The 13315-nt window shown below is 51.0% G+C and overlaps 1 protein-coding gene across 2 annotated transcripts in view; it reads left to right on the top strand.

Moving 5' to 3' along the window:
• Window positions 1-13315, top strand: part of IL2RA (interleukin 2 receptor subunit alpha) — a 53624-nt gene that overhangs the window by 34370 nt on the left and 5939 nt on the right. The window contains exons 2-8 of one of the 2 annotated variants that reach the window (XM_047754863.1): window positions 2502-2693; window positions 4698-4811; window positions 7116-7343; window positions 8706-8777; window positions 9167-9238; window positions 10651-10717; window positions 10831-11270. In XM_047754863.1, the coding sequence (XP_047610819.1) occupies window positions 2502-2693; window positions 4698-4811; window positions 7116-7343; window positions 8706-8777; window positions 9167-9238; window positions 10651-10717; window position 10831 (746 nt within the window). In that variant the 3' untranslated portion in view covers window positions 10832-11270. Of the gene's footprint in view, window positions 1-2501; window positions 2694-4697; window positions 4812-7115; window positions 7344-8705; window positions 8778-9166; window positions 9239-10650; window positions 10718-10830; window positions 11271-13315 lie in introns of those variants that run through there. The other variant, XM_047754862.1, reaches the window with a different exon arrangement.

A 13315-nucleotide genomic window follows, 5' to 3' on the forward strand; every position in this document is an offset into this window, starting at 1 on the left:
TACAGGAGGTTTTAAAATCAGGTAGCACTGTCCTTTCTGTCAATGTTGTGTTAGCTATTCTGGGTCTTTTGCCTCTTCATATAAACTTAGAATCAGTTTGCCGAGATCCACCAAAGAAGAGACTGGGCTTTTATCGGGATTGCATTGAATCTCTAGATCATTTGAGAAGAACTAACCTACTGACAGTATTGAATCTTCCCATCCGTGAATATGGAATATCTACCCATTATTTAACTCTTCTTTAATTTCCTTCATCAGGGTTTTATAGTTGCCCTCATGCAGATACTGTACATATTTTTAAAAATTTATACCCAAGTTCTTCACTTCTGGTGTGCTAATGTAAATAGCACTGTGCTTTTAATTCCAGTTTCCTCTTGTTCATTGCTGGTATGAGCAAAGTGGTTAACGTGTGTGTATGAGCTTTGTATCTTGTAATGTAGTTGCTGGGAGGTTTTATTTTTGGTCTCCTCTTTCAGATTTTCTCCTTAGGCCGTCATCATATCTGCAGACAAAGGCGGTTTTATTTCTTCAATCCCCACCTGGATACTTTTCATTTTTTCTCTTCCGATTGCATCAGCTAGGACTCCCGGGATGATGCTGAGAAGCGGTGGCAAGAGGGAATATCCTTACCTTGTTCCTTCATTTGTCTTTTCTGGTCACTATGCATATCTTCGTTCAGCAACAGACTTACCTTCTGCTACTTAGATCAAATTGGTTGGTATTGACATTTGCTAAGTGCCAGTGAATGGTACTAATGCTATGGCTGTAAGGAGAGAGGACCTTTTGCAGGAGTTATGGGTTAAGGTAAACTGCAGCTCAGTTTCTATCTGGATAGTCTTTTGCTGGACAGAGAAAACACAGAGCAGAACTAGCATCTATTCTATTGTGTGCCAGGTGCTCTGCGAGTTACCTTAATATGTTATTTCATGTAATATTTAAGGCAACTCAGTAAAATAATTATTATAGCCATTGTACAGAAAAGGAAGCCAAGCCTTAAACGAGTAAAAATAATAAAGCTATATAGCTAGTAAGCTTGCAGAGCTAGAATTTAGAACCCCATCTTTATCCTCTTTCCTCCATGCTGTGTTTCTTGCGTTTTTATGATTACTGTAACTACCAGCTTTAACTGAGTGCTTATGTTACCCGTTCCTCTGCAACTGCTGACCCACTCGGCCATTCAAGTTGCTTCCATTCAGTCCTTTCTTGGTTAGAAGGGAGGCGAGCTGTCCATGTCCTCCTCGCCTTCTGTTCCTGGAGGTGTCAGGAAGGTCCTACATCGTGGACGGGGCTGGTCTCCAGGATGACAAGACGCTGGGCAGAGTGTGAGGGCTCAGCTAACCTGAGTGATTAGTCATCAGCAAACGGCCCTCTGCCAGCAGTGACTGCAGCGGCCCGCCCGGGCTGGTACCTGTTCCCCGGGTGGAGAGGCCGGCTGCTCCAGGCCCTACTGGCTCACTTTCCCGTTTCCTGTGGTCCTTCCTGTTCACTTCCTTTATCCAGTCCAGGACTTCTTCCTGAAAAAATCTCACTTCCTGAACCAGGAGGGCTTGTCTTGAGATACACAACAAGTTTTCCCCCTTAAAAGCTGGACGTACAGCCACTTTTTTTAAAGAACATTTTATACATTTTTTAATATTTTTCTTTTTATGGCCACACCTGTGGCATATGGAAGTTTCTGGGCTAGGGGGCGAATCAGAGCTGCAGCTGCCCACCGATGCCACAGCACGCCAGATCCGAGCCACATCTGTGACCTATGCAGCAGCTTGTGGCAACACCAGATCTTTAACCCACTAAATGAGGCCAGGGATTGAACCCACATCCTCATGGAAACTAGTCCTGTTCTTAACCCACAGAGCCACAAGGGGAACTCCGTTCAGCCACTCCTTTGAGTGTCTTTAGTGGGTAACTAGTGACCACTTTTTGGGCCAAAGGAAGGTCAGATCTTTGTGGTGTGAGATGGAATTTTGTAAACTCACAGGTGGGTAGGTGTGTGAGAAACACACAACTCCCACTCGCCAGACACGGAGTGAAGCACGCTACATATATTTCTTCCGAAACCAAAAATCATACAATCATTAATTACGGGAAGTCAGACCATCTTTATTTCCTGAAAAGTCTCTCTTTCGGACACATTTTGTCCCTAACTTAAATCCACACGGCTTTCCTTTCCTCCTATCCTTATTTCTCCCTCTTTCTGTACTTGCTCGGCAAGAGGCATATTCAAAATAAAATCTCACGCATTTCTATTCATTTCATTTGAAACACAGTTTGGAGATGAACTTGGCTGCCCTTCACTTTGAACTGTCTCTGATGCAAAGGTTTCTAAAGAACAGTGACAACAGCCTTAGTTTCTTCCTAGGAAAAAGCAGAGCACGTACGGAACCCTCAAGTCAAGGGGAGAAATGTGGGATTAGACCAGTTACATCTTGGCATGGCTGATCGCATGTGCCAGTGTTTGGAAGCTCCTGAACCCCCGAGACGGTTTTTTTCTGTCTTAACAGGGGCTTGCGTTCAGCAGCCGCCGAGCCTCAGAAACGCCACGTTCAAGATCCTCGGGTACAAGGTGGGCACCACGTTAAACTGTGACTGCCAGAGAGGTTTCCGCAGAGACCCCAGCAGCGGGCCCTACATGATCTGCAGGGGAAACTCCAGCCACTCCTTCTGGGAAAACAAGTGCCAGTGCATGCCCACCTGTAAGTGCCGCTTTTATAACTGCCCCCCGCCTGAGGGAAAGAAAAACTGCAGCAAAGAGGGAGGGGGGGTTTCAGCTTTTACTCACTCAGCCCTGCAGACAAAAGTCTGCCAGCCCCACCCACGAGAAAACAAATGCCTGCGGTTCACTAAGCAAATATTCAACCAGCGTCTCCTAGTTCCGAGGACTGTTCTAGACACTGGGGACTCAGCCCTCGAGGAACCTAGGCTCCAGGGGGAAGGACAGATATCACACCAGTAAATACCAAACAGGAGTTCCCACTGGGGCTCAGGGGAAAATGAATCTGACTACTATCCATGAGGATGCAGGTTCGATCCCTGGCCTCACTCAGTGGGTTAAGGATCTGGCGTTGCCGTGAGCTGTGGTATAGGTCGCAGACAAGGCTTGGATCTGGTGTTTCTGTGGCTGTGGTGTAGACCGGCAGCTGTAGCTCTGATTCAACCCCCAGCCTGGGAACCTCCATGTGCTATGGGTGCAGCCCTAAAAAGGCAAAAAAAAAAAAAAGAGGGTAATATGGTAAAAATTATGTTATGTATATTTTAGCACAATTTTTAATTGAACTATAGTTGATTAACAATGTTATTTGTTGCAGGTGTAGAAAAAATTGATTCTGATTTTATATATATATATATATAAATATATATATACAGACATATGATGTGTGTATATATTCTTTTCTAGACTCTTCTCCACTATAGGTTATTACAAGATATTGAATATAGTTCCCTGGGCTATACAGTAGGACTTTGTTGTTCATTTTATATACAGTAGTATGTATCTGTTAATTCCAAATTCCTAACTTGTCCCTCCCCCATTTTGCCCTTTGACAACCATAAGTTTGTTCTCTGTCTGTGAGTCTGTTTATGTTTTATAAAGTTCATTTGTATTATTTTTTAGATTCCACATATAAGTGATACATTTGTCTTTATCTGACTTTCTTCACTTAGTATGATAATCTCTCAGTCCATCCATGTTGTTGCGAATGGCATTATTTCGTTCTTTTTTATGGCTGAGTAATAGTCCATTGTACGTATGTACCACGTCTTCTTTATTCATCTGTTGATGGACACTTAGGTTGCTTCCATGTCTTGGCTATTGCGAATGGTTCTGCTACAAACACTCGGGTGCACATATCTTTCCAAATTAGGGTTTTCATCTTTTCTGGATAGATGCCCAGGAGTGGGGTTGCTAGGTCACATGCAGTTCTATTTTTTGTTTTTTAAGGCGCCTCCATCCTGTTCTCCATAGCGGCGGCACCACTGTTGCTGCTTTAAGAAGGCTTTGCTCCGACTTTTTTTTTTTTTTTTGATCTTTTTTTGCTATTTCTTGGGCCGCTCCTGCGGCATATGGAGGTTCCCAGGCTAGGGGTCGAATCGGAGCTGCAGCCACCAGCCTACACCAGAGCCACAGCAACGCTGGATCTGAGCCGCATCTGCAACCTACACCACAGCTCACGGCAACGCTGGATCGTTAACCCACTGAGCAAGGGCAGGGACCGAACCCGCAACCTCATGGTTCCTAGTCGGATTCGTTAACCACTGCGCCACGACGGGAACTCCTGCTCCGACTTTTAAATGAATTGCCTTCCGGACACAAAGGAGTGGGCAGGCTGCTGAGCTGATGGGGCTCATCATTCATGGTCGCACTCCCGCCGTGTGTGATGCCGTCAGGCGGACGGCCAGAATGGAGTCCCTCTGGGGGAGACTCATACACAAATTCCACCAGAAAATCTCAGTTGAGAAATACATCGGAGGCCATGGTCATCTGGACAGGAAGCCCGACTGACAGGCTGGCGCTGGGCTGACCATGAACAGGCACAACCAAGAGCCCCCCCAAGTGCTTATCTTTATGACCCCAGTACCCCAATATTGGCTGGCAGGTCGTGGGCTCTAAAAACACCTTCTTTTTGAATGAATACACGAGGGGCATTTTCTCTTGTATACATTTGTGAAGTTATTTTCTTCATTTCACCCCTACTCCCTAGCCTCCCCGAGGATCCCCGTAAAACAAGTTACTCCTAGACCTGAAGAACAGAAGGAACGAAAAACCACAGAAACTCAGGGCCAGATGCAGCCCCCGAACCAAGCTAATCTTCCAGGTAAGAGGCAAACCATCCCCCTGCAGGAGGGGAGATGCTGCCCTCAGGAGGCGTCTGTCCTCTTTCCTAAGGATGCCGTGTGGACAAGAAGCATGTTTGCAGGCTGATCACTCAGCACATCAAGCCACTCTGACAGCAGCCAACCTGGGTTCAGGGCTTCCTCTGGGTTTGGGAACCAGCCAAACAGAATTCAACTCCATTCAATCCAACTCAACTCACTTCACTTCACCAAGCACATCTGGGGACTACCTGCGGCCAGGGGATGCAGGCCTGACCAGACAGTGGCCCCGCCCTCAAGGAGAGACTCTGTGCTGTCTCCTTACATACAAGACACTGAACTCCAAGCAGAGCAATTTCCTTCCAGATGTTTCTTACAGGACAGGGTTGGGCGAGACTTGAAGCTGCAGACAAAACATCTCCGAGCTAAGGGGCTGTGGGCAAGACAGGGCCGTGTTACCCAGCTGCTGCCCTAAATTCCCAACATAAATAACACTGAAATCAAGCCACAATGTCAGGGAGAAATAGAGGCTGTTGGGGAACCCTGAGCTTTGGGGGGACCTGCTGACCTTACAAGAACCTCTGGTCCTATGCTAATTTTACACCCTTAGAGAGAACTTTACAATGTTATAACCTCCTTGGAATCTCACAACCCAGAGAGTCAGGAACAGGAAATAAGACTTCAATTTACTGAAGAAATGGAGACATGGAGACATTTAAAGACTTGGCTAAAGACCTCAGGTCTCCTGAATGAGATGAGGGATCTTGCTGATAATTGAAACCAGTTCGAATTTATGTTCTTCTATTAATCATAAGAACAAAACACAACACTGTGACTCATCCAGGGACTATGGTGCAACATGCCGCTTCCAGCCCTTTTCACTCCAACTACGTGCCAGAACGAGGTTTCAAAACCCACTTGTTTGTTTTCCTCTGCTTCTTGCCTCCACAATTATTAAAAGTTTTCTCATGGGGTCGGTGTTTGCTGTCCTTACCCAAGAGATGGCCAGCAGGCTCTGGCGAAGGGATGCTTCACAGATTGTTTTAATATGGAGGTTTTCACTCCACGGAAGCAAAGCCGAATTCAAGCAGGTTCAGATGGTGATGAATTTGACTGCCTGTAAAGACACTGCGTAGAGCAGAGCCCTCAGCTTCCTGCTGCATGGGGTTGTACAGGGTACTGGGGGAGGTTACATTGGGTCCCTGGTGCTGTGGAAGGTCAGAACGTACATGCAGCTTCAAATTTCTGGGGTTAGGGGGACATGTGGTACCGGATGGGGAGTGGGGGTGGTTCTGGGATCAAATCAGAGCAGGAAATGATCTCTGGGGTTAAAGGTCAACCAGGTTTGGGGGTTTTGTTGAGTGAGTGTAACATACTGGGTCTGGGGACTTTTCAGAGGTCTTAAAAGGGCTTGTCTGGATCCAGCTTCAGGCATGGCTTGATCAGGGTTCAGGCTCCATTTCTCCAGGATGTCTTGGTACTCCCATCCTCCTGGCTTTGGATTGGCCCCCAGCCCTTCCGCCATGAGCCCGGGATGACCACCACCTGCAACTCGAGCACGTGCCTCCTCACTTGGTCGTGGAGATCCCTGTGGAGCCCGCATCTCATCAGCCCACATTGGTTCCAGCCTGCCCTTAGCCCTCGGGGGAGACTAGTCTTTCCACACCCGTCCTCTTATCAAAGCCCCGCACCATCTTCAGAAGCGACTGCTCCTTCCTCTCCATTCCCAGAGCAAGGTCTCTGCCTCCGCTGTCACCCTCACGGTGTTCTGCCTGCATGTGCTTCCGTACCCAGTAGCCTCAGCGCCTTGCGGGGGGACTGTGTCTCTGTGCCTTTTCACAGAGTGCCTAGCAGAGGTCCTGACACATAAATGTTACCAACACTTATTGGCTGCAAGGAAGGAGGGGAGGCAGGGAGGACAAAGGAAAGAGTAAGAACCACAGTCAAGGCGTTCCCGCTGTGGCTCAGCAGAAACGAACCCCACTAGTAACCATGAGGATTCGGGTTTGATCCCTGGCCTAGCTCTGTGGATTAAGGATCCGACCTTGCTGTGAGCTGTGGTGTAGGTCACAGACATGACGCAGAGCTGGCATTGCTGTGGCTGTGGTGAAGGCCAGGGGCTGCAGCTCCGATTCAACCCCTGGCCTGGGAACGTCCATATGCCGCAGGTGCAGCCCAGAAAAAAAAAAAAAGAAAGAAAAAGAAAAAAAACCACAAAGAACCAAGGTCAAGTCTCTAGGAAGAGGTGACTTGCACTCAGGCTGAGCGCCTCCTCACTTGTCCCGGAACGTCCTCTCCTTCCGCAGGTCACTGCGAGGAGCCCCCGCCGTGGGAGCACGAATCTTTGAAGCGAGTTTACCACTTCATGGAGGGGCAGACGGTTCAGTACCAGTGCCTCCCGGGGTTCAGGGATGGGTCTGCCCAGAACAATTCTGCCCAGAGTGTCTGCAAAAAGCAGGAGGACCAGGAGGTCATGAGGTGGACGCAGCCCAAGCTCAAGTGCAAGAGTGAAAAGGAGAACGGCTCCTTCCCAGGTATGCAGCGCCCGCCGGGCTCACCTGGCTGCTCCCTCGGGCGGACTGGGCTGGGGCTCCTGACCCACCCGCCGTGGGACCCCGGGCAAGCGCTTCCTCTCTCTCGCTGGCCTCTGTTTTTCTCGTTCTAGAAAGTAGACTAGATATACTCCAAGGTCTCCATCACCTGACGTCCCCTGAACCCTGAAGGGGGACAAACAGCAGGAGAGAGATGAGGGAGAAAGGCTTCCCAAGGAGCCGGGTGCCACCTCACTGCCCTGGTGCTGCCCCCTTTTGTAGCGGATCCCCAAACTTCTTCCTCGAAAGCTCCCAAGACTTCCTTCTTCACAAGGGAAAGCCCACTTGCTGTCACAGAGTGTGACTCCATTATTTGTGCAGTGTCGCACCATCACACACTCCCTGCCCCCGCGTGATCCCCGTCTGAGCTTCAACAGAGCGCAGTGTGCAGGGATGGGACTTTCCAGGCACAAACACACACACACACACACACACACACACGCCACCTCCGTTGAGGTCTTCTGCTATTTTCCTTCTAAAGTGGTATTGCTGTTTATCGCTACAAGCAAAAAAGTCCCTTCCGTTTGACCCTCAGTGTTAGTGATTTTTTTTTTTGTCTTTTTGCTATTTCTTGGGCTGCTTCTGCAGCATATGGAGGTTCCCAGGCCAGGGTCCAATCAGAGCCACAGCAACGCGGGATCCGAGCCGCGTCTGCAACCTTCACCACAGCTCACGGCAACACCGGATCACCAACCCACTGAGCAAGGGCAGGGACCGAACCCGCAACCTCATGGTTCCTAGTCGGATTCGTTAACCACTGCGCCACGACGGGAACTCCTGTGTTAGTGATTTCTGCTCCCTCCACCCCACCCCGGTTTTCCAGACCTCACGTCTCCCTCCTGGATCCTCTGGGGATGCTGTGTTCCTTCCCATGGCCTGTCCCCCACGAGCCACGCTGCCCATCAGGCGTGTCCACGAGCCGTGGGGGACCCATCAGAGAAAAGCTATGCTTTTGCACATTTCCATTTCATCTGATGGTTCGATGGTATTTGTCTTACGATGACCCATTTCTGAGCCGCGGAAGGAAGCCAGGGCTGAGTAGGAAGCCTGAGAGAGAGCTGCTTGGAGCTGCATGGAGAGCTGGGATCAGGGTCACAGTCCCCTCCCTCCTGCCCTGCTGGGGCCACTGACCCCCTTCCCTGCCACCCTGATGGGTAGGGGTGTGGGTATGTAGCGGCCCCAGACTCACACCTCAGCTAGTGCACCTGGGGTCAGTGGGGTCCGGGGGCGGGGAGGGGAGGGAGGGATGCTCCTCCCCCACCTTCTGCTCATGCGCATCCTTATTCTCTCTTCCACGTGATGAAGAGCCTCAGATGAGCACTGCTGCTCCTCCCACGACTAAAACTTCCTTACCAACCAGGACCAAAGGTACCACAGGTAAGGCTAGAGTTTCTTGGAAGATAAAAGCTTGGCAGCTAAACCATGATGCAGGACAGGGGAGAAGGCCGTCTAGTGCAGCACAGCCCCCCCCCCACACTTGCAGCAGAGGGGTCAGGGTTGCCCGTGGGTGTTAGGATCGCACGTCTGCATCCAACCTCCCCATCCTCAAACACGGCCGGGGTCCGAGGAAACAAGACAGAGGGCGGCGCCTAGAGGTGGAAGAAGGAAACGCTTGCCCAGGGCCACCCCCTCTCCCCACCGCCCCATCTCTCCCAGCTGTCCCATCACCTCCGAGCCTCCAGAACCCTGGGGAGCCCGGACCCTCTCCAGCCCCACGAATTCCCATAACCGGCATGAACCAGCATCTTGCCCTCTCTTTTGCACAGATTTCCAAAACCTCACGGAAGTGCCTACAACCATGCAGCCGATCATATTTACAACACAGTATCAGCTAGCAGGTGGGTGGTGACAAAACACACACAGAGGGGCACATCTGCTTGGTGGGTTGGTGGGTTGGTTAGTTTAAACTAACTCTTGGAGTTCCCGTCATGGCTCAGTGGTTAACGAATCCGACTAGGAACCATGAGGTTGTGGGTTCGATCCCTGACCTCGCTCAGTGAGTTAAGGATCCGGCACTGCTGTGAGCTGTGGTGTAGGTCACAGATGTGGCTCGAATTCTGAGTTGCTGTGTCTGTGTGGTGTAGGCCAGCGGTTACAGCTCTGATTGGACCCCTAGCCTGGGAACCTCCATATGCCACGGGTGCAGCCCTAGAAAAGACAAAAAAAAAACCCTAACTCTACACTATGTAATGTTTCCAAGAGTAAAAGACTAACCCAGAGACCAACATAACTCACAATCGCAGGGATCGGCTGCAGAGAGGTCTGAGTGAGCTCTCAAACCAGCCTCAACTGGTGCCTCCTGAGAGGATGCCAGGGGACAAAGTATTCGGGGTCCCTGTGAGGAGGGGCAAAGCCTGGGGGGAAGGACATGGTATCACCAGGGAAGGAGAGAGAAACCCCCCTCTGTAAACATTCCAGTTGTTTGCTGGTAGGAGATGAAAGTGGGCTTGGAGAGAAAAACAAATTCAGCCCATAAAACAGGTCACCAGGGGCTGGGGCTGGGGCCGGGGCCAAATGCGAAGATGCTGGTCAAAGGCCACAAACGTCCAGCCAGAAGATGGGTAAATGCTGGAGACTGAAGGTAAAGTGTGGTGATTTGCGTTAACGACAGCGCATTGCAGACTCGACAGTGGCTCAGAGAGTAAATCTTAAATCTTCTTGGCACAGAAAAAGCAACAGCAATTACACGGCTGGAGGGAGGTGTTGGATCTGCACCACACAAGTGTGTCACTTGAAACTTACACAACCTTCCAAGCCAATCCTATTGCATAAGGGGGGGCGGGGCTTGGAGGCGCGTCTAAGGCAGACGCACGACGGATAAAGTAGGACCACAAGAAAAGCGGCATCTGGGAAATAGGAACCCTCTGGGGAGATGCCAAATGTTTATCATTTACCTTTATATTTCAGCACTTCTTTTCCCCATGCCGGGCCTCACACACGGCCTCTTTCAGGCCTGGTCTCTGAGCCTTTCTAAAGAGGGTGCCCATCAGCTGCTCCCCCCGAAAGCGTGGAGCCCCCGAAGGAAAAGCTTGTGCCCTTTCCGTCCACAGGCCCAGGCTGGGGGCCCTGGAGCCTCCGGGAAGCCCTGCGGGGCGGGAGCAACACGCTGCAAAGGGGCGGGGGGGGGGGCGGGGGGGGGGGACAGAGACCCTGCGCTCCCCGCCCAGGGAGCCCTTTGCTCAAGGTTGGGGTTAGGGGGTGAGCTTTCTCAGCCCGGGGCGCCTCCCCTGACCTTCCTCCCCGTCGACAGTGGCCGGCTGCGTCCTCCTGCTCCTCAGCATCCTCCTCCTGAGCGGCCTCACCTGGCAGCGGAGATGGTGAGTCCCGGGTGTTGAAGGAAGCCCCGCCCATGGTGGGGGGAGGGGGGCGCGGCGCCGGAAAGCACCCCCAGCCCACCCCTCGCCTCTCGACCCCCCCCCCGCATTCCCAGATGAACCCACAGAATTAACGCTGCGGGGAAATGGGAGAGCCAAGGAAACAAACATCCACTGAGCACCTACTGTATGCGGGCTGGATGCTTATCTTCTCAACATTATTGCCACCTGACATCTTTGGAATAGCAACAGCTTAGGCAGGATAAGCATCGCGGAGAAGTTGCACAGCAGAGGCCCAACTGCAACCTCTCTCCAGGGCCCAGGACCACCCTGAACCTCCCCCCACGCTCCCCACCCCCCGCAGCAGACGCTCACACCTGAGCCCCCCAACCCGGCCCAGCTGTGGCCTTATTTGCTTAATTCAACTTTCACCCTCAGAGGAGAACAACCTGGAGAGATTTTATTTTAAAAAACGCCACTACTTACTTGGGTGGGCCCCAGACAATAGTACTTTGTTTTTTTCCCAATTGAGATAAAATTCTTCATTTTAACCATTTTAAAGTGCACTATGCAGTGGTTTTTAGCAACGCAGTGTAGACACCACCACTGTCTAATTCCGGGACATTTCCATCGCCCCCCAAAAAAAGCCCCCACTTGCCAATTCCCTGCGTCCCCCATGCCCCGGCCCCCACGATCCACTGTCCCTCTCCACGGCTTTGCCTGCTCTGGACATTCCACGTAGGTGGACACATACCCTGTGTGACCTTCCGTGTATCCTTTGAAAGCCCCTCAGATGCATCTACTACACATCCATCCAGTTTACACAACCCATGCTGGGCCCACGGTTCTGTTGCTTGAGTGAGTCAGAATGTCCCAGTGGGCTTGTGCAAGCAGAGCCTGGGGGCCCACCCCCAGAGTCTGAGTCAGCAGGTCCAGCAGGACCTGAGAATGTACATGTCTAACCCAAGTTCCCAGGTGACAGTGGTCCTGCTGGTCCAGGACCCAGCTCGGAGGACCACACACAGTAAGTGTTCAGAAGCAAGAGTGAAATCATTAAATCATTTCTCTCTCTCTCTCTCTCTCACACACACACACACACACACACACAGCCAGTCTCGCCCTCCTTTAGAGAACCCATCCCCAAGGAGACGTCCGCCCAAGGATGTACTCGGCCAACCCTGATATCAACCCCCAGGAGGACCCCCAAATGACAGAAATTCACTCCCCCAAACCCAAAGCCCTTTGACCCTACAGCTCGCCTAGCCAGAGGGAAACCAACGACTGCAATGCAAAGAAGCAGCCCTCTAGTGTTATAGTACTAGGATTTGTTCGCATGGAATATTCTCTCTGCTGCGGGGTTGCTGCAGGATTCCCTGAGACGCTGCACATAAAGGGCCCGAGATGTCAGTACTCAGTCAGAGACCCCCTGCTTTCCCAGCTGCCAACACTTAATACCTGCCAAGGGTCTTTTTATGTGGTAGCTTAAAGACCCAGAGCCTTGGCGTTCCTGTCGTGGTGCAGCGGAAACGAATCCAACCAGGAACCGTGAGGTTGCGGGTTGGATCCTTGGCCTCTCTCAGTGGATTAAGGATCCGGCGTTGCCGTGAGCTGTGGTGTAGGTTGCAGTGGAGGCTTGGATCTGGCATTGCTGTGGCTGTGGTGTAGGCTGGCAGCTACAGCTCCAGTTGGACCCCTAGCATAGGATTGCAGCCCTAAAAAGGAAAAAGCAAAAAAAAAAAAAGACCCAGAGCCTTCACACACATAGAGGGCTGGAGCTATTTGGGAGCAGTAAAGGTTTGGCGTTGATAAGGTGAAACAAAGAACTGCCTGAAACTAGATGAGTTCCCACAAGATCTCCCGGAATTGCAACACGGCCACAGCAGCAGAGGGTACACACCTCAAACTGAACCCTGGTCAGAGAGCTGGTCCCCAAATCCTTCCTAGGATCCAGTTTCATCTGATGGTGCCCTCTAGTGGCCAAACAGAAATCTTACTCTTTCTTTTTTTCTTTTTTTGTCTTTTTAGGGCTGCACCGCCACGGCATATGGAGGTTCCCAGGCTAGGGGCCCAACTGGAGCTGCAGCTGCCAGCCCACACCACAGCCACAGCAACGCCAGATCCAAGCCACCTCTGCACCTGCACCACAGCTCATGGCAAAGCTGGATCCTTAACCCACTGAGCCCCGATGGGAACTCCCTCTAGCAATTACTAGGAATCCATGATGAGCTAGAGTTGGCTGCCTTACAATGACTCCTGAGAGCTAAAAGTTAGATTTTTCAGATTTTTGTGAACAGTTTTTAAGCATAGCCGTCATTAAAAATTAAAGTACAGGAGTTCCCGTTGTGGCTCAGTGGTTAACGAATCCAACTAGAAACCATGAGGTTGAGGGCTCCATCCCTGGCCTCGCTCAGTGGGATAAGTATCCGGCATTGCCATGAGCTGTGGTGTAGGATGCAGACTCGGCTCGGATCCCACATTGCTGTGGCTCTGGCATAGGCCGGTGGCTACAGCTCCAATTAGACCCCTAGCCCGGGAACCTCCATATGCCATGAGAGCGGCCCTAAAAAAGGCAAAAAGACCAAAATAATAATAATAATAATA

Source organism: Phacochoerus africanus, chromosome 12, assembly GCF_016906955.1.
Source record: "Phacochoerus africanus isolate WHEZ1 chromosome 12, ROS_Pafr_v1, whole genome shotgun sequence".
Lineage (NCBI taxonomy): Eukaryota > Metazoa > Chordata > Mammalia > Artiodactyla > Suidae > Phacochoerus > Phacochoerus africanus.